Genomic DNA, 21,175 nt, shown 5'->3' on the forward strand with positions numbered 1-21,175 from the left:
ATAGAAATGAAGAAAATCATGCTAAATGAAATAAATCAGACTCAGAAAATTAAGGGTGGAATGTTTTTCTTGTGTAGGCTAGAACAAAATAAGGGGAGAAAGGCAGTGGGGGGAGGGGATTGGATATCAAAGATAAAGGGAAAACCAGTGGAGGAGAAAGAGGAGAATGAGAGGGACAGAGGGAGGACAGAAACAAAGAAATATGGGATGAATTTATTTAATTTTATTAAATTATGCTATATACACATATAAATGTACCAGAGGGAATTCATCCTTATGTATAGAAAACCTCAATCAAAAATAAAGGAGTTGAGCTGGGGATGTGGCTCAAGCGGTAGCGCGCTCGCCTGGCATGCATGCAGCCCAGGTTCAATCCTCAGCACCTCATACAAACAAAGATGTTGTGTCCACCGAAAACTAAAAAATAAATATTAAAAAAATTCTCTCTCTCTTAAAAAAAATAAAAAAATAAATAAAAATAAAATTGTTAAAAAAAAAAATAAAGGAGTTAGGGGCTGGAGTTGTGGTTCAGCGGTAGAGCGCTTGCCTACCATGTGCGAGGTACTGGGTTCCATCCTCAGCACCACATAAAAATAAATAAATAAAATAAAGGTCTTGTGTCCAACTGCAATTTAAAAAAATGAAATTGAAGATCAGTAGAGGAGGGAGAAAAGGGGGAGGAATGAGGGGAAAAGAAAGCGGAATGGGGATTGAAATAAAATTTCTGCTATGTATAATTTTGTCAGAGTGAACCCAAATACTACGTATAATTATAATACTCTAATAAAAATAATAATTAAATTTTACTCTTTAAAATCCTAGCAGCTGAATTCTGTGCTATTGAAAATATTTTATTATGTTCACTGATAAAATTGTACATATATACAAAAAATTAATAAGAGCTGGAAAGACTCTTTGAGTGGGTAGTATTGAACCTGAGAGTTACAGCATAGAAAACAGCCAGTATGGGAAGAGTGGTGAGAAGTGAACTCCAGACAGCAGAACAGGTGTAGGAAAAGGCTGAAATGGAAAAAAGTTTGACAAACTAGAGAAGAACAGGGAGACTAGAATGTACAGAGCAAGGGTGTAATGACCCGAAGAGTGGACTAGAGAGAAAAAGGACTAGATTGTGGGACCACTTATACTACAAGTGTGTCCTCTCTCTCTTTCTCTCTCTCTGAATGTTTGGAATGTTATGACTGGAGCTGGACAAAGGTAGAAATCAGAAGGCCTACTGGATGGGGTGGACTAGGTCAGTGACTGGACGTGGAGAGAAAGGGATGCGTTGAAGACATGTATTTTCAGAGTTAACTGGAGTTGCTTATGTATTGGATATGGGGAGAAGGTGATAGAAAAGGAGAATAAAGATTGATTCCTAAATTTTTCTCAGGAAAGACATTAGTCAGATTCATGTGGTTGGTGTATAAAACCAGAGCGTCAATATATAACTGTGAAGTGGACCAGATTTCTTTCTGTGTGATCATTACTAATCTCTCCCAGTAAACAGACTCCCTGGGAAGCTGGGAGCTGCCAGAAAGTTGTCTTGGGAGCATGGATCTTTTGAAGTATAGTGGTGCCAGATCATATATCCATATCAAGAGGACCTGAAAAACAGGATGTAACAGTTGCTTTCTGTTGGCTTAGGTCCTTTCCCCTCTGCATTTTTGCTGGGGAGGGAGTTGTTGGAAGAGGTGCTGGGGATCGAACCTAGGTCCTCCACATAAACAAGCCCTCTGCTACTAAGCTACACTCCAGGCCCCAACCTCTGCAGTTTTTGATAGGTGCAGTCTCTTTGACTCCCATACATCCATTTTTAGCTGAAACCCCTTTTTCAAAATATTTCTGATATGCTCTTTGGCTATTTAAAGACATTTCTTTTAGTGGTGGGCAGCTTTTTCTGATTTAGGGGCCATCCTGCTTTTTAAGGTGAGTTTATATAATTCTTTCCTGATTGTTTATGGGTTGAGTTATAAAACTCCCTGAAGATAGCTAGCTATTGAATCTCAGTACAATATTGCACTATATCAAAATGTGTCTGAAGGAGTAGATTTCCTGATTTACATATGCATATGCCAGACTAGAAAGAATCTCCTAGTTTCATTCTAGATAACATTCACAATCCAAAATGTGAATATAGATGTTTCACATCTATAAGACAAAGTATATCTAAGGATTATCTAGTAATATGCAAAAGGGGTCCTTAGTTTACTATATATTTTGACAGATGACTTGTTCCTTAACACCTCTAGTCCCCTCCTCTGAAAATAAACACATTATTGAAAGCCACCACTTCTTTCCCACACCATCATGGACTTAAAGGCTAAATGCAGTTCTCAAAGATTATGAAAAGCCCAGGCCACTTACATTTTTAAAATATATTGGCATATTCGTTTAAAAAAGAAGGGTGAGGGCAGTGCCAAAACTAAGATTACAAAAATTGTGGTATACTGGGTTTAAAAGACATCACACTTGCTGGGCATCGTGGCACACACCTGTAATCTCAGCAGCTTCAAAGGCTGAGACAGGAGGATAGCAAGTTCAAAGCCAGCCTCAGCAATTTAGTGAGGCCCTAAGCAACATATGGAGCCCCTCTCAAAGATTTTAAAAAAGGTTAGAGGTGTGGCTCAGTTGTTAAGTGCCCCTGGGTTCAATCCCTGGTGTGTGTGTGTGTGTGTGTGTGTATCACAACAAATTAATGTACACACAAAGGACACAATTGTGTTCTTCACAAGATAAAAGTAATGATTTGTAGCAAACTTCAATGGATCATATATCCTGAGATGGGACACAAGTTGTAGGATTTTAAAACCTATCAAGTGTTTCCTTGCGACGGCTTGTAGAAATTCAGGTGGAGATAAAATGGAAAAATCTTTCTGAAATGTTAAACAAACATCACACTGCTGCCGCCCTCTCCCCACAATCCTTATTCGGTTGATGTGCATTTACTAGAAACTGTCTTAGTGATTGAAGGTCTTAATTTTCTGCATCTGCTCCCAGCCTTTATATAGAGGAACCTCTGAAATCTAACCCATCTGCCTCTGCTGAGTTGTAAAGCAACTAGATGGGAAGCTGACAGGTTCTGCCCCAGGGCTGTGCAACCAAGAGTTTCAGTTCGGGGATCTTGCCTGGTCCCTGCAGACAATTGCTCTGGATGATCTGGCTGCCGGCTGCGCTGGGGTTAGGCCCAAGGTCCCCATGACAACCGGACAACGCGAGGGGCGGGGGGGGGGAGGGGCGGGGGGAGGGGCGGGGCCAAGTCGGCCTCGGGGCGGGGCGTGGGCTGCCCCCACCCAGTTCAGTCTCCTGAAGACCTTGAACTTGGCTTGGGCCACCCTCCGCGAGAGGGTTTCTGACACAATGGCGGGCCAAGGGTTTTCAGGTTCATCCGAGTTGTCTGAGGTGACGCAGACAGAAACGTCCTCTAACTCCGAAGCCTTCCAGAAACCCTTAGTGCTCAGGATTCTCGATTTGCAGGACGATCTGAAGGAGGAGGCTAAGCGGCGAGACCAGCAAGATGGGGATGAGGGGGACGACGAGGATGACGAGGACGACGAGGATGAGGATGAGGAGGATGAGGAGGTCGACAGGTATAAGGAATCCGAAGAAACCTCTGAGCCCATGGAATCCACCAAATCCTCTGAGTCCGGCCAAACTTCTGGACCCCACAAACTCTATAAGGAGCGCCCACCACCCAGGGCCCAGGTACACTACGCATCCTCTGAGACCCTTGAGTCAGGTGCACCTCACAAGCTCCTTAGGCCATGTGTTAGGCCATGTGAACAGCGCAAGCTCCGCAAGTCCCGTGAACCCTTCCATCCCTGTGAACCCCTCCACCCCCACGAGCGCAGCCAGCCCCGCAAGCCCCACGAGGCCAAGGAGTTAAGGCTGTTTCACAACCCTGCGGTGATGTTCTCCCCATCTCTGATCACCAGATGCCCGACACGGTATCGGGGGTCATCCCAGAATGGTAGGTGTTGCTCCCCACACCCCTGCGACCTTGCACATCTAGAACTGGAAGTCTAGGGTCAAGTTGTGCATGCAAGAATTTGCAGTGTTTTGTGTCATCTACCCACTGCTCTGCAGTCACTCTCTGCACTTCAAGGGACTCTGATGGGATATTGACACCTTGGCAATGACAAACTCTCTTCTTCCTCCACTATCACCTGATGACCCCTTAGCTCTCCTTGAAGACCTGCTATTACCTTATTGAAGCCCTTCTTAATTCTCCTCTGCAGCTAGTCACTGCATCCCTCTGGTTGGTCCTTCCATCATTCCCCTTTATTGCACTTAAGACTTAAGATTACATCATTTCTGTTACTGTCCAACTAATGGTAGGGACCTTGGAAGACAGGATATTTTTGTCAGTGTTTGGCACATGCTGCCAGTGAAGAGACATTCTTGGAGCAAATATTCCTCAGTGCACCTAAGTGCCCACTATCTTTCACTCTTCCCGAAGTTCAAATGGTATTGGGGCTGATGGGACTTGGGATAAACATCCTTGCTCAGGAGCTGGCTTTGGTTTTGCTTATAATCCCAGCATCTCAGAAGGCTGAGGCAGGATGATGGCAAATTGGAGGCCAGCCTCAGCAACAGTGAGATTCTGTTTAAAATAAAATAAAAAGGGCTGGGGATGTGATTCTATGATAGAGAGCCTCTGGGTTCAATCCCCAGTACTGACCCCCCCCAATCCTTGCTCTGACTACATCAGTTCACTCATGACCTTTCACTAATGATCCAACCCCAAATAATTTTCTTATCCATATGGGACCTCCAATCCCTTGACTGACCATTTTTTGTTGTTGTTGTTGTTTGTTTGTTTGTTTGCTGGGGTTGGTCAGGGAGACACTGGGGATTTAACCAGGGACAATTTACCACTGAGCTATATCCCCAGCCCTTTTTTTTTGCATGCAAGAGGTGCAAATAAATATTTTTAGACAGAGTTTCATGAAGTTGCTTAGAATCTTCCTAAATTGCTAAGGCTTCCTTGAACTTTTGATCCTTCTGGCTCAGCCTCTCAAGCCATTGGGATTGCAGGTGTGAACCCCCATGCCCAGCTGACTAACCAGTTTTTATCCCCTGTTCTCACTGATTCCTCCTTACCCAACCTCAATTCCATGGTCCATCATTGTGGTTGCTCTTACAACTTTTCTGCCACTCCTTTGGCTCTCCTGCTATCTGCCATTTCTCTGCCCAAAATCTCAACTCTGGTTAAACCCAGCCATCCATCTACTTTCTTCCTACACCTAGCAGTTACTCTTGCTATACAAATTGCACAATCAGGCTGATGGTTTTATTTCAGTTGCATTACCACAAATCACAACTGGTCATGTAGTACTTCCTAGCAAACTCAATTTGCCTAGTAGGTTAGTTTTCCCAGTCTCTGAGATGATGACTAAATACCTTCTTTATCTCCTCTGACCTTCACATCTTTGACCCTCATCCAGCTACAGACTTTGCCTCAAATTTTATCAAGAAAATAGAAGCAATCAATCATGAATTTATTTCCTTACCATTAATCTATTGCCTTACCCACTTCTGGTTCGTGGATTCTGCTTTTTCTTTTCTTTTTTCTTTTTTTTCTGGGAAGACGTGTACCTTTTGTTTGTTGTTTGTTTTGGTGCTAGGGATTGAACCCAGGTGTGCTTTACCACTGAGCAACATCTAGGTCCTTTTTCTTGTATTTATTTATTTATTTTGAGACAGTATCTCCCTAAATTGCTGAGGCTGACCTTAAACTAGTGATCCTCCTGTCTTGGCCTCCTGAGCTGCTGGGATTACAGGCATGTGCCACCACACCAGCTTTGTGCCTTGTTTTATGAAAAGCAAAATCCTTTATTTGTGCTTTAGATTCCACTATTGTCTCCTGAAGAACTTTGTTCCTACTGTTATCCCCTCTTCCTGCAGAACTACTTTGTCCCTTTCTAATGAATCTGTCCTATGAACATACACAAGTACTGTAGAATCTCTTATCTTGAAATAACTCTTGATCCCATGTCTTCCTCAGACCTTTTCTCCCCCACCGTCACCAACATTTTCTGTTCTTCACTGCAGAACTTGTCAAAAGAGTTGTCTGTGCTCAATGACTCCATTTCCTCACCTCTCATTCTCTCCTCAGCTGTCACCTGGTTGGGCCTCTTTCTCCTCTACTTCACTGAAACTACTCTGGTTTACTGCCACCCCTGCCATTGCATGTGGAGATTTCAGTAACCCCATGGATGATCCACTTGGCTCCTCCCAAAATCTCAACATCCCTTGACATCCTCACGTGGAATGATCTGGTTTCTCTCCCCATCTCAGACACCCCCCACTCTATCCCTTGTCAATTGCTGTTCCATTTCCCGAATCTCTGTCATGAGCACTTTGATCTCTAACCATGTCCTATCTTTCCTGCTCAATGGTTGGAGGTCTGACCCATTGATGGTCAGAGGTCTGATTCATTGATTCTACTAAACCTTTTTTTTTTGTTACTGAGGATTGAATTCAGGGGCACTCGACCACTGAGGCATATACCCAGCCCTATTTTTTCTTTTATTTAGAGATGGCGCTTCACTGTGTTGCTTAGTGTCTTGCTGTTGCTGAGGCTGGCTTTGAACTTGCGATCCTCCTGCCTCAGCCTCCGGAGCCTCTGGGAATACAGGCATGTGCCACGGTGCCGAGCTGATTCTACTAATCTTTATTACTACCTTGCATTCTTCTGTCTCTCCTTACTCATCTTCCGTGGTTTGCCAGCTCAGTCACCCACTTGTAGGTGTCCTTAACTCCCTCATCTGTCTCTCATCTGTCATTTGTGCCTGGTTAAATTTAACTCTTGCCTATACTTATAAAACAGACCAATTCAAGAGAAAGGCAAACAGTATGTGGACTGATCTTTAAATTCATTACCTTGAACTTCAAATGGGCTTTCAGTTGTTGTTGTTGTTTTACCCATTGAGAATAGGAGAAATCACCATATCTTTTCACCTTGCAATCTACTAAACTACCAGCACCTATAAACATAATCTACCTTTTGTCCTGTTAATCATGGATGAATTTTCCTCTCATCTATTAAAGGCCATTCCCTCATTCCATATGTTGGATCTTGTCCCATTTAAGTTCTTTAAGTTCTTTGCTTCTAAAATTAGCCCCTCGGGGCTGGGGATGTGGCTCAAGCAGTAGCGCGCTCACCTGGCATGCGTGCGGCCCGGGTTCGATCCTCAGCACCACATACAAACAAAGATGTTGTGTCCGCCGAGAACTAAAATAAATAAATAAATAAATATTAAAAAAAAAAAAATAAATAAAATTAGCCCCTTTCTCTGCTGCATCACTATATTCTCGTTTTTTCCATCAGCACGATAACTATTAAAAAAAGAAAGAAAGAAAAGAAACAGGAACTGGCGATATAGCTTAGTGGTTAAGCACTTGCCTAGCAGATACCTAGTGCTGGGTTTGATCCCCAACGTGGCAGAAAACCAAATAAAAGGTAAACACACACACACACACAAAGACACACACCCCTTCCATTAATTCCACGTAACTCCTCCAGGTACCACTCTATTTCTTTACAGGAAAAAAATTACTCGAAATAATTGCCTGTAGTTATTATCTCCACATCCTCTTTTTCCATTTCCTTGAGGGCCACTTTAATTAAGCTTTCTAAATTCTATTATTTTTCCCCAGTCCTGGGGGTTGAATTCAAGGGCACTTTACCAGTGATCTATATCCCTGCCCTTTTTATTTTTTCTTTTGAGGCAAGGTCTTCCTAAGTTGCTGAGGCTGGCTTTGAACCTGCCTTAGCCTCCCAAGTCAGTGGGACTACAGTTGTGTGCCTCTGTGCCCAGCTTAGATTAAGCTTTCATCCCCTCTGCTTACCTAAAGTTACTTTTAATGAGGTCACAATGACCCCTGCCTGGCCAGAGCCAAAGACTTATTCTTCATCCTCACCAGCCTCATTTGGCACCTGCCTTGCCTTAGAACTCTTCCTGATTCTCTCCTGGGATACTAGCACCACCATTCTCCTACCTCATGGATTGTTCCTGACTCAGTTTCTTTTACTGAATTCCCAGTCTTTGGGCTGATGACTGATGACTAACTCACTCAGATTCTTCTAGAACTTTCCTTATTCTCTGGGTGATGTCATTAGTTCCATAACCTTAATTATACTCTGGTAACTTCTCAGATTATTTCTAGCCTCAGTTTCTCCTCTGAAATCCAGAGTTTTCTAACCAATTATCTATTCAGCATTCCTGCTTTTAATATCTATTAGGCACACAAAACTTAATGTTTCTAAAACTTTGACCCATTTTTTTTTCTTATACCTTGCCTCCAAACCGTTAGCAAATCCTAACTTTGAGTTATATTCTGATTCTATTTCTTTTTATTTTTTGTCCTGGGGATTGAACCCAGGGTGCTTAACCATCAAGCCATGTCCATAGTCCTTTTTATTTTTATTTTTTTTATTTAGAGACAGGGTCTCTAGGTTGCTTAGGGCCTTGCCAAATTGCTGAGGCTGGCTTTGAACTTGTGATCCTCCTGCCTTAGCCTCCTGAGCCGCTGGGGCTCTGTTTCTTTTCTTTTCTTTCTTTTTTTTTTTTTAAGAGAGAGAGAGAGAATTTTTTAATATTTATTTTTCAGTTCTCGGCAGACACAACATCTTTGTTTGTATGTGGCGCTGAGGATCGAACCTGGGCCGCACGCATGCCAGGTGAGCGCGCTACCGCTTGAGTCACATCCCCAGCCCTGGGGCTCTGTTTCTTAACATCCAAAATGTCATCATGGTTGCAGGTCATCATCGCTTGCCAAATCCACTACAGCTGGGCTCTTGCTTCCACTCCTGCTCACCCTCCAATTCACTGTACTTACACTGGTCTCAGGAGTCCCTTAGAAATGTGGATTCCATGCAGCTGTGTTGCTCTCAACTCTCCAGAGAGGGTTTCCATATCATGAAGTATGTAATCAGAAGTCCTTAGCAAGGCCCACGTGATCTGCCCCCCCACACCGTTCACTTGACCTTGCACTTGATCAGACATGTCCGACTTAATTTCCGACCACTCTGTATATAGTTTGTGCTTTCCAGCCACATTTCTTTTCTCTTACCTCAGGATCCTTTCACTTTCTTTGTCTTCTGCCAGGACACTTTTCCCCTCTGAAAGGAAAATGACCACAACATTTGGAGTGACCAAGAGATCTTTATTGCAGCAGTGCAAAAGAGGAGAAAAATAGAGTGGGGGAGGGGGAGAGAGAGAGAGAGAGAAGCGAGAGAAGAAAGAGAGAGAGAGAGAGCAAAAGCAAGAGCAAGAGAGGGAGACAGAGAGAGCAAGAGCAAGAGAGAGGGGCCCAGCAGGAGGGAGTTTTTATAGCTCAAATCTAATGGGGTCTCTGGGTCTGCAAGCTGCCTTGTTGGCATACAGTGATTGGATCATACAGTGGTGTCATCTTCTGCCTTCAGGCAGATGGGGCAGGGGCTAGATGTGGGTTTCCGTTGCACCAGACAGGTGGGGGTGGAGTGTTCAGATTTGACGCAAACAGGTGATAAAGGACCAGACAGAGGGGGGTTTGAGTGCGTTGGTTATCCTGCAGCTAACATGCATTCAGCCTGCCCTGCAGACAACTTAGTTCAGCCTGTCCTGCACCTAACACCTTCAAGTATTTGTCACTTCCTTATGCCAAAAAAGAACACTGTGGCCTGCTGATTTTCTTATCTGATTGTATTATGTATCTCCTTGTTTAGGAGTTTATATTAAGCTCTCAATTACTGTTGAATGAAGAGTCTTTTTCATTTGAACTCTGTGTCACCAAGTCCAGTGGATCTTTCTCTATCCTGAGGGTTGTTAAGAGGATTCAAAGAGTTAATTCATGTAAGGCATTTAGAACAGCTTTTGGTACATGGAGAGAGCTCAGAAGGTGTCAGCTGATGCTAGCAGATGTTTTCCTATTTGACTCTTGGCAGCACAATCAGCTTGTCACAAAATTGCCCACTTCTTCTCACAGCCTCTACGATACCACAGTCTTCAGTTTATCACATCCCTGACTGACTGCTCTTTCTCCGGCTTGCTTACTGAGCCCTCCTGTATTCCTGAATTCTAATGGGCTCCGTATTGCCCCTTTTTCTTTTTCTTTACATTGTTTTATTTATATTCTTTTATCACATCCTTAGGTGGTCATATTCACATCTTGACTTTAAATAGCATTTTTATGCTGCTGCCTCCTAAAATAATTATTTTCCCTGAAAATGGGGATTGAACCCAGAAGTGCTCTACCACTGAGGTACATCCCCAGACCTTTTTAGTTTTTATTTTGAGATAGGGCCTTGCTAAATTGCTGAGACTTGTCCCAAACTTGCAATCTTCGTGCCTCAGCTTCCCAAGTTGCTGGGCTTACAGGTGTGCACCACTGCATGCGGTTTGCCTCCTAAAGATTTTTACCTACAAGACTGAGATGGAGACTGTTTAGTCTCAAGTATACCTAACCTAGAGTGTTTAATCTGGATTCATAATTAGGGAAATGAGTTGAAAGAAAAAATCTTAGGTAAGAAAAGAAATCAAACCAAGTTTGTTTTTTTTTATATTTATTTTTTAGTTCTCGGCAGACACAACATCTTTGTTTGTATGTGGTGCTGAGGATCGAACCCAGGCAGCACGCATGCCAGGCGAGTGCACTACCGCTTGAGCCACATTCCCAGCCCCCAAGTTTTTTTTTTAAATTTAAAACGTTTTAAAATTTATAAGACATTCACAGTGTTCAAATGCTAAAACAACATAAAAAGACATGCAATGAAATGTCTCACCCCTGCCCTGTGCCCTCTGAAGTCCTTTCATACCTTTTACAGTGTTTATTTTTTCAGCCATTTATTTATTTTTTATTTATAGTTTGTGTTCAATGCAATCAATTCCATAACATGAGTTATTATGAATCAAAGCATAAATACACAAACACAATAAAAAATCCAAATAGATGTATGGCATTCAGGTATGAAGCAAAGGGGCGTGTTCATTCACACACACAGTAGCTTTAGATCTGTTTGATCTGGTTGTTCCTGAGTAGGTTTCTAAAGATGAGAAAAAATGAGTTGGGTTATCAAGATTACTGTGGCCCTATTAGATATCAGACCATGTAAGCATCAGTGTGTGACCTTGTGAATAAAAGATTTCAGGGAGTTATCTATTTTTTAAAAATGTTTCTGTGTATCAAGGCATTTGTAAAAGATTTATAGGATCAAGACCACTTTTAGGCTTAGGATCAAGTTCTAATTACCTAAAAATATTGACTGATAACAGAAAGTGTCCCAAATGTGGCTACTCTGATCCATAGTTTTAAAAAGAAGTATTTACAGAAAAAGTATAAAGGTTTTTGTGAATTTAATATGCAAGCTAGCTTCCAGTCTTCACTTCCCAAATGCTTGATTTATAAATTTGTCTTCTTCACATAGTTGCCTTTCTAATTTCCAGATTACCTTCAAAACTGACCATTTTAAATTGTTAAAAGTATTCAACAAATGCAGAAATAAAAAGCATTTTGAAATTAGTTGAGGCCAATGTAATTCTACTCTTTGGAATCAGTTTTGCTAAAGGAATCTGGCACTCTTGTTGAATGAAAACAGGACATGGGAGATGCCTACCATTTGACTTTGAGAGGATAAGTAAGATTGACTCAAGATCCCTGGATTTGGGGTGGATTCCGATCTATCATTGCCCTGGCACATGTCAGTTAGCATATGAAAGTTCAAACATATTGTCAAATCCAAAACTACAGAGGAAAGAGTTCATTTCCCAAGGGAACAGAAATAGCTTAACAATGTGAAACTTTATCTAGAATATATCAGCACTGAATTAATACTGCTGATAAAATACATTGAGGATTTACAGTAACACCTGGAAGTTCCTTCTAATGTACATATAAATTGCATCATGGAAGCTTCTTATATTACCTGTTTTATGGCCTTATAGATTTCATGAACCAAATGAAAACTGAAATCTCCATTCCACATTCCATCCTCTAGATAAAATCTATTCTGGTTTTCAAGATAGAGTTTGAAGTGTCCATATTTCTTATGCGTCATTCAAGGAGATCGTGTCTCAGTTTTAGATGTATTTATTTTTATCTTGTATGTGAAACTCCAGCAGATTTAATATTGGCATTCATCACCTGCAAAACCCTTCACCTGTCCTTCAAACCAATCAATTTGGAATTCCAAAAATTTGGAATTTTTCTGTATCAATAAAATCAGGTGTGGAATTGGTAGATTTCATGCAGACTTGCTTCTTCCTTGACACAATGGACTTCTAGTTGCCCTTTGGATTGGGTTTAGAAGGTGGGGAGCAGAGACGTTTCTTGGCCTGAGTCTCTAACAGTAGAGATGTAGAATAGAGAGCGGGATCACAAGAAGGCTGGCTGGCTGTTGACTGCAGGGCACTGCCACCTGCCTTGGGTGTAGGACTAGTTGGACTGGGGGCAGCAGAGGTACTCTGTGAGGAGTTATTTAAAAGTGTCACAACAGCTGTTTGGTTTGGATCAATCTGTGTGGGTAGGAGCAGTGCCAAGCAGCAGCCCCAGCCCCCGCCTGGCCACTGTCGCTCTGCCTACGTCTGCTCTGTCGGTGGATTCTAGATTCGAGGAGACAGGACGGCTCTGGCAGCCAATAGGCAAGGTCTGTGTGTTTCTTTATATAAATGCAAGAAAATAACTGTACGAGTGCGGGTGCTTTGCCCTTTTCTCACCGCGGGTGCGTTGCTGTTCTTCACTCTTCCACTGGACAACATATCTTTACACTCGAGCACATACATGGTTTCCTCCTTTGTTCAAAACCACAGCTGCATCATGTTCCATTATTAACCTCCTCTTGGTTGCTTCTAGGACCTTATTATTATAAACAATGTCAATAGAGAAACCTGTGCATGTCACTTAGTGCACACGCAGGTGTATCTGTAGAATTCCCAGAAGTGGGCGCTGGAGGGTAAACGCGGTTGCAATTTTGGTTTAGGGAAATTGCCCTCCGTACAATTGATTCTCGTTGTATGCTGAACAGCAAATGGAAGTGTCTTTGTCCCCATAGTCTCACCATTGTAGAATGTGGTTAAACTTTTTAACTTTTTGAAAGTTTAATAGATGAAAATCTATTTTGTCAATTAAGTTGTGATTTGCATTTATCTCATAGGAGTAATATTGGACTTTTTTTTTTTTTTTAGTTGAACATGGACACAGTACCTTTGTACTTTGTAGCTCAGGAGACTGAGGCAGGAGGGTCGTAAGTTCAAAGCCAGCCTCAGCAATTTAGTGAGGTCCTAAGCAACTTAATGAGATCTTGTCTCAAAAAATAAAGAAAGAAAAAGAGTTGGGGATGTAGCTTACTGGTTAAGCACACCTGGATTCAATCCTGAGTACCAAAAAAAAAAAAAAAAAAAAGAAAAAGAAAAAGCAATGTAGGTCTTATTGACGTATCTTCAAGGGAACTAATTCCAACACAGAACAGAACCTGCTAAAATCTTGGGACATTTCACTTCCCAAGTGTCTCATCATCATGACAGCTAATCCCCTCAAATACCTGCGTGATTTCTCTGGCCCAGATCTGTTGTTGTCTTTTAGAGGCCCTCCTGCCTTTTCTCTGTGGGCCAGCTGTGTCCCATGAAGTACTCAAACACAGCCTTCTTAGGGGCAGGGAGGAGGGTTAAATGGTTTGCTCTGCACGTAGCAGGGCCCAGGTGCGAGCGCCCGGTCCCCTTCCGGGAACGACAGCTTTTGAATCCTGCTTTCGCCCAGCAGATGGCAGCCTTCTCCACAGGTGACGCGGAGCCCGGGGTGCTCAGCCTGCTGTGAGCCGCAGAAGTCAGTGTGCCCAACGGGGTTTGCGTGGTGCAGAATAAAATTCAAACACCGAAAAGGAATAAAACAGCCATAATGTCGTGGTGGTCTCCTGTAGGGCATGCTCTTAATCATCTTGCTCCAAATCCTTCAGCGACTTCTTTCTCTTGCCCCCAAAATAAACAGGGAACTCTTCCAGGTCTCCCGGTGATCTAACCACAAATCCTGCCGCCCTTTCCCTCCTGCCACCCCTTCCCGGCCTGTGCCTCTCATTGGTTCCCTGTCGGGGCTGCTTCCACCCTCTGAAATGTTCTTCCTTTTGCATTGTTTCTTCTTCTCTCAGATCATCAAATACCTGCCACCTTTATTTCTTTCCATAGTTCAAGTGTTATTTGTTCCAAGAAGCCTTTCTCCATATAGTAAGGCATCTCTGCTTTCTACCTCACCAGGTGCATCACACGAATTAATTTCCTTCCTATCGCTTATCTCTGCCTGAATCTGTTTGCTTTCTTCTTGTCTCTCCTTCTTCCTAAAAGTTAAACTGTGTGAGGGCAGGACAGAGCCTCCGGCCAGGTACTGGGGATTTCAGAAGCTGGATGCTGTTGGAAAGAGCACTGACTAGGAGGAGGAAACTTGGAATTTACTTTTGGTTTTGTAAAGACAGGTGTGCCTTAGCAATTTGGTGAGAACTTGTGTCAAAATAAAGAAGGGCTGGAGATGTTGCTCAGTGGTAGAGTATCTGAGTTCAGGCCCTAGTACATAAAAAAAAAAAAAAAAAGACAACCCACTGAAGTAAGTACTATATGTGTCCTCATTTTACAGATGAAGAACCTGAGGCACAGAGGAGTTAAATGACTTGCCAAAGCTCATACAAACAGAAACAGAGCAGAGATGGAACCCAGGCAGACAGACCCCATAAAAATAACCTTGCCTTCTTCACTAGCACACTGTTCTCCCCCTCATTGCACAGGGAAGCCTGTTCTAGGTGATAGAGAAGTAAAGGCAATGAAGATAAAGAGCTCAGCACAGTGCTTGGCCCACTCTAAGTGCTCAGTAAACATTACAGTAAGTGTTGGTATAGGAATTAGTATTCCTAAACAATGAGAGAAATAAGACATCTATGCATCTATGTACACCACATGGTTCAAGGAGTGTAAAATCAAGCAGAGCACATTGACAATCTAAGAGAAATAATGCAGACATAAATATAACAAAATTTAACAGGGTCCAGATGAGTGATGTGAACATTCAGCTGAATCATAACAATTATCTCTCAGTCTTATCCCACCTTGGGAAGTATTTTTGTCCCTGATTTACAGACAAGGAACCTGAGACTCAGTATTTTATAAAAAGGTAGAGAGTAGTGGGGCCAGCAACCAAAGCTGTATCAGTTGATGCACAGTCTGTGAAATACTACAGTGACCTGACGGGCAGGGGGCCAGACTGGTCTTTAGTGGGAGAAAGAAGAACAGCAGTTATTGTCTTCTTCTTCTTCTTTTTTTGGTTACTGGGGATTGAGCTCAGGGGCACTCCACCACTGAGCCCCATCCCCAGTTTTATTTTGTATTTTATTTAAAGGCAGGGCCTCACTTTTGCTGAGGCTGGCTTTGAACTTGCAATCTTCCTGTCTCAGCCTCCTGAGTTTCTGGGATTAAAGGCATGTACTATCGCACCTGGCAGTTATTGTCTATAGAAGAAGGATCTGGGGAATAGTTCAGGGCCAGGAGGTGACAATGGAGTTGTACTATAGGAAGATCAGCCAGGGAGGACCAGTTAGATGTGTGAAATCCTCCTTGCTGCTCCCAGAGAAATCTGAATGCTTGCACACTGCTGTGCCTGAGTCATGACTCCGGCCAAGTACTGGGGATTTCAGAAGCTGGATGCTGTTGGAAAGAGCACTGAGCTAGGAGGCAGAAACTTGGAATTTACTTTTGTTTTGTCATAATTGTTTCCTTTCTAAGGAAAGAGGAAGGTAGACTAGCCAATCGCTCTGGATACCTTTAGTTCTAACAGTCTGTATGTTGATACGACTACTTACTTTGACATTACAAGATGTTGCTGAAGTGTGATTACTGTATATTTTTGAGTATAAGGAGATTTTTTTTGCCAATTTATATATAACTGTTATAGTTTGGACATGAGGTGTTTCCCATAGATTCCTTTGTTCATGCAGGAATATTCAGAGATGAAATGATTAGATTATGAGAACTGTCACCTAATTAGTCCATCCTAGTTTTAATGGACTGAGTGGTCACTATAGGCAGGTGGGCATGGCTGGAGGAGGTAGTCACTGGAGGTATGCTTGGAAGGGTTGTCCTGCCTCACAGGCCCTTCCCCCACCCTTTTTCTGGCCATCAGGAGGTAAGCAGAGCTCCTCAGGACTGGCCCTTTCCCCATGATGTTCTGAAATCATAAGCCAAAATTAACTTTTCCTCCTCTAAATTGTTCTTGTAGGGTATTTCAGTCACAGCTAGGAAAAGCTGTCTAATACAATATATAAACGTTTAGGAATAAAGGCCAAATAGGCAAATGTATATTTATAGTTGCATTAATCTAGTTATACATATAAAATTAAGATGACATATTAAATGGTTAAATATAGAAGTAATTTTTATTTCTAATGTCTTTTCATGAAAAAGCTTTTTACCTCATATTTGATATCATTAATGTCACTATTTGAATAATTTAACATATTTTTCAGGGCATATCATTTTTATTTCTAAGTGATTTTAGATAAAAACTTGAAAGTCTTTTTTTTTTTAATTATGGAAAATGTCAAACACATGAAGTTGAGACTGTCATAACAAACCTCTGTGTACTCATCACCTAGTTTCATTAAGTATTAACATTTCTTGAATCTTGTTTCATCTAGGTAATTCCCCCCCACTGATTCTTCCAGACTTTGGGGACAATCCTATAGTATAAATTTATTTAAAGAAAATAATAACCACTGGGCACAGTGACACACACCTGTAATCCCAGCAGCTTGGGAGTCTGAGGCAGGATGATCACAAGTTCAAAGCCAGCCTCAGCAAAAGTGAGGTGCTAAGTAACTGAGTGAGCCCCTGTCTCTAAAAAAAATACAAAATAGGGCTCAGTGGTTGAGTGCCTCTGAGTTCAAAAAAAGATAATAAAAGACACTATGTCATTTCACCCACAAATGCCTCAGTGTGCATCTCTGACTGCTAAATATTTAAGAAAAATAATTACTATGACATTATTACACTGAAAAAGAATTTACAAATTTTCTCTAAAACCAGGTAATACTTACTAAATACTTAAGCTTCCCTAATTTATCTCAAAATGTATTACAGCTGATTTGTTTGACGAGCACTGGAACAAGAGCCACACAGTGTACTTGAGAGTTACAGTGTCTTCAGTCTGTTATTCTTTATCACTCTCCCTTACACTATCTTTTTGAAGTGCCATTTGTCAGAAAAATTGGATAAAATATCCTATATTCTGAATTTGTTTTATTCTTTGTGATGTCTTAAACTCCCAAATTTATTTGCAAACCATGGTTATAGATTAAGAGTCTCGCTGAGATTCAGAGTAAATTATTTTTGGCAAGAATTATTGGTGGTTGGTGCTGTGTGCTTCTTCCGGCCTCACCCTTGGAGCCAGGTATGTGAAGTCTGGCTCTCCCTCTCTTGATGAATTTAAGACGATGAGTGGGTTCAGGTGAGGTCAGCTTGATCCCACCATCTACCTTTCCCTGATAGTTGTAGCAGTGGATATTGCCTAGATACTGCTATTTTCTTAGGAGTAATTCGGGGCACTTTTGAACCTGTGCTTGATGTTCTTGCTGGAAATCGTGCCATAAGTCATCAGAACCCATTCATGCAATGCCACGGCCAGAGCTTAAAGAAATTGCCCTGGAGGTGCCCTGGAGTAAAGTTTTACCATGTACAATCATCTGTTCTTGATCGTCGTGTTTTGTGTTCACATTTTGCTTTTTAAAATAATGTTTAAAGCTTGTTTAGAGCAGCACCCAACACCACTGTAATACAAGATCTCCAAGAATAATTGCAAAATCTATTTTAAAATTTTCACCTCTTCCCCTCCACTTTAATTTTATTTTACTTTTTAATTGTGTTTTACTTTCCCCCTGCTGGTTTTGACAGGGAGAACTCTGTAATGATCCCATTCTTGCATTTATTGAGGTTCTTTCAGGCTAATATATTTTTCTTGACCAGTTTTTACTGGAAAAATAAAAAATTGAGAAAGTGCCTCATAGATGGGTTCTTATTATAACTTACATTTAAGGTAACCTCCATTTTTCTGAAGAATAAATTGTTTGGAGGGGAATCTTGCCTTATTTTCAGTCATTTATAGTAAGTTAGTGGGAATGTTCTTGTTTTAACTTGGGTTTCAGGGAACACATACCAAGAGCAAACTTTGAAATAGGAAACAAAGAAACCTCTGTTTTCCTTTCCTTGATCGAGTCTTATATTTTATTTTATGCCTTGTGTAACATCTGTAAGACCTCACAGAAGAAATTTCTATAAGATTTCAATATCTAATGCAGTGCACGGCTCTGGCCTCGGGCAGGGTGCAGCCACCCACGCAGCCCTCCTGGCCCTCCTCTGCCCCCTCACCTGTCTGAACCTGCTCTCGCAGAGCCGCCCCAGGCGCCAGGGGTTGGGGACCTCCACCACCGCTAGATGCTGGTGGAGATTGTGATGCATCTGCACCTCACCCCCACACCTGCACTTGCACAGCCACATCTCCACCTGCAACAGGGATCCAATGTTCAGCTCACAAGCAGCACCTGTGTGTCTCCTAGATGATGTCCTCAAATTGGTGGCCAACACACCTGAGGTCCAAGGCCTGTCGTGTGGCACTTCAGAAAAAGGTGAAGGACTGTGGAGGTGTCCATAAAGACCAAGCCCCCGCGGTAGACAAATCGTATAGTCTGCGAGTCTTCTGGGCTCACATTTGCAAAAGGTCGGATAACCCACGAGAGACGAAAACCAAGAAATAAATGGTGATGAAGCCCCTGCTCCCTCTCCTTGTCCCAAACCTCCACGTTTCTATACAGTGGTTCCCTTTTATCCAGGGGGATACTTTCCAAGATGGTCCCCAGATGCCTGAAACCATTCATTGTACTGAACCCTATGTACACTGTTTTTTTCCCTATGTGTTAATATCTATTATAAAGGTTTTTTTTTTTTTAAATAAACTAGGCACAGTAAACGATTACGAAAAACAGTTGAATAACAATAAAATAGTCTTAATTGTCATATTGATCAATTATAACAATATACTGATAAAAATTATTTGAAACTTATAATTTGTTATTTCCAGATTTTCCATTTAATAGTTTTTGGGCTTTCATTGACCAGACCCCCTGAAAAACAGAACCAGAGGGGGGGCTACTGAAGTAAGAGAAGTTTCAATGGTTGAATGTCAGATCAGCAGTGCTGGATTTATTTTATTTTATTTTATTTATTTTTGAGAGAGAGAGAGAGAGAGAGAGAGAGAGAGAGAGAGAGAGAATATCTTTTTTGTAGATGGACACAACACAATGCCTTTATTTTTATGTGGTGCTGAGAATTGAACCCGGGTCCCACCCGTGCTAGGCGAGCGCTCTACCGCTGAGCCACAATCCCAGCCCCAGTGCTGGATTTTATTACAGATTTCTCATTTTATTTTATTTTCCATTCCCTTTTGCTTTTGTGCCTCTGTCCTGGAATTTTTCATCTTAAAGTAGATATACCCTACTGTAGTATAATTGTGTGTGTTTATGTAAGCAATCTCGAATAAGGGCGGGTATAGACAAAGAACCCAGTGAAGACACATGAGTGCTGTAGAGAGCAGGCTGAGATGTAGGCTTCAGTAGGCTTCAGGCTCTGCTTAGCCCTGAGCTACTCCGTTTTATAAAGCAGAAGTTTCCCATGAGTTACTCCATTTTGAGAACAAGTACGGAGTTCAAATGACTCTACACCTGGTTTGTACCAGCAAATGATTACCATCTGAATAGCACAGCCACAAAGCACAAACTGATAAATTAAGCATGCTAATGAAAAGGGCCCCCTGTGAACTTATTGTGAACTAATCAGAAGCACATGGATGCACGGATGTATCAATCTCATATCTGAAATAACCAGACCTATCCGCTTATCAAACACACTAGATCTCCAAAAAAGGTAACCATCTCATCCAAGGCCCTTAAAAGGAGAAGTACCCTGAGACCGGGCATGGTGGCACTCTGACCCTGTCACCTGGTCACTCACTCTCCCAGGAAAATCACCTTCCGAATCTCTGTCCTCTGGCTTCAGCAGAGCATGGTTTCTCCTCCCTGTAATGACCATGCAAGGCCCACGCCAAGCTGACATCTTAAGTTGACACTCTGAAACTGCCTTCCAGAGCTGGGCCTAGAATAAATTCCTGTTTTTTGGTTCCTGATCTTATCTGACCACCTACAGTGACTCCTCACATTGTATCTGTTCTTTGACTTTGAACCCCTGGGGCTACCTTAAACTTCTTAGCCTTTCTGTAACCTGTGTATGTAATTGTGTGTGTAATTGATGTGCAACTAGAGTGTTACAGATATTAGTAGTTACCCTTGGAATAAGAGAAACTTGTGTTTGCCTGGTTTATGACGACAGGGTGACCTACAAATATTCAGTGAACTGCTGCCACTGAAAGTGATGTAACCTGTGGATTCATTTTTATTCAATAAAGTCTGTCATCACAAACATGTTTGGTGTATGTTAGTGGCATAGCTCACTCAGACAAGTACATGTTCATAATTGGTTTTACACTTCAATAATATTTATCTTTATTTTTGGAACCCTTAGGGGAAATGCTTCCTAAACAACTACTTTACAATAATTTAAATGTGTTTCTCTTAAGTTTTTTTTTTTTTTTTAATTTATTTTTTAGTTGTAGTTGGACACAATACCATTATTTATTTATTTTTATGTGTTGCTGAGGATGGAACCCAGGGCCTTGTATGGGCTAGGTGAGTGCTCTACCTCTGAGACACAATCCCAGCCCTAAATGTGTGGTGTGTGTGTGTGTGTGTGTGTGTGTGTTTAATCTGCAGAAGTTTAAAAAGAATATACTAATTTTTAGAATTAATAATAGCTACCCTTTATTGTGTATTTACCATGACTGGGGCAGTATGCAGAGTGCTTAACATTTATTATCTCACTTATTATTTTCACATAACAACCTTGTGAGGCGAGAACTACTTTGTGAATTACAGAGAGTGGAAGTAAATATGCTCAGGATCAGAGTTAGAGCTAGGATTTGGTTCTAGGCAGTCGGATCCCACAGACAGTGATCTAGCCATTAAGTAATATCATGTTGGTCCCCAGACCTGACTGCTTCAAAAAATGCAGGTGCCTCCAGTCATTGCAATTTAACTGGTCTTGGGTGTGGCCTGGGACCT

The 21,175-nt window shown here is 41.8% G+C and overlaps 1 protein-coding gene across 1 annotated transcript in view; it reads left to right on the plus strand.

The window, feature by feature from the left end:
• The first annotated feature begins 3,357 nt into the window (after positions 1 to 3,357).
• Positions 3,358 to 21,175, plus strand: part of Spmap2l (sperm microtubule associated protein 2 like) — a 55,688-nt gene continuing 37,870 nt past the window's right edge. Inside the window, exons 1-3 of the mRNA XM_071613997.1 lie at positions 3,358 to 3,967; positions 12,507 to 12,625; positions 13,561 to 13,787. Coding sequence (XP_071470098.1) covers positions 3,358 to 3,967; positions 12,507 to 12,625; positions 13,561 to 13,787 — 956 coding nt within the window. The remainder of the gene's footprint in view (positions 3,968 to 12,506; positions 12,626 to 13,560; positions 13,788 to 21,175) is intronic.

Source organism: Marmota flaviventris, chromosome 7, assembly GCF_047511675.1.
Source record: "Marmota flaviventris isolate mMarFla1 chromosome 7, mMarFla1.hap1, whole genome shotgun sequence".
Taxonomy (NCBI): Eukaryota; Metazoa; Chordata; class Mammalia; order Rodentia; family Sciuridae; genus Marmota; species Marmota flaviventris.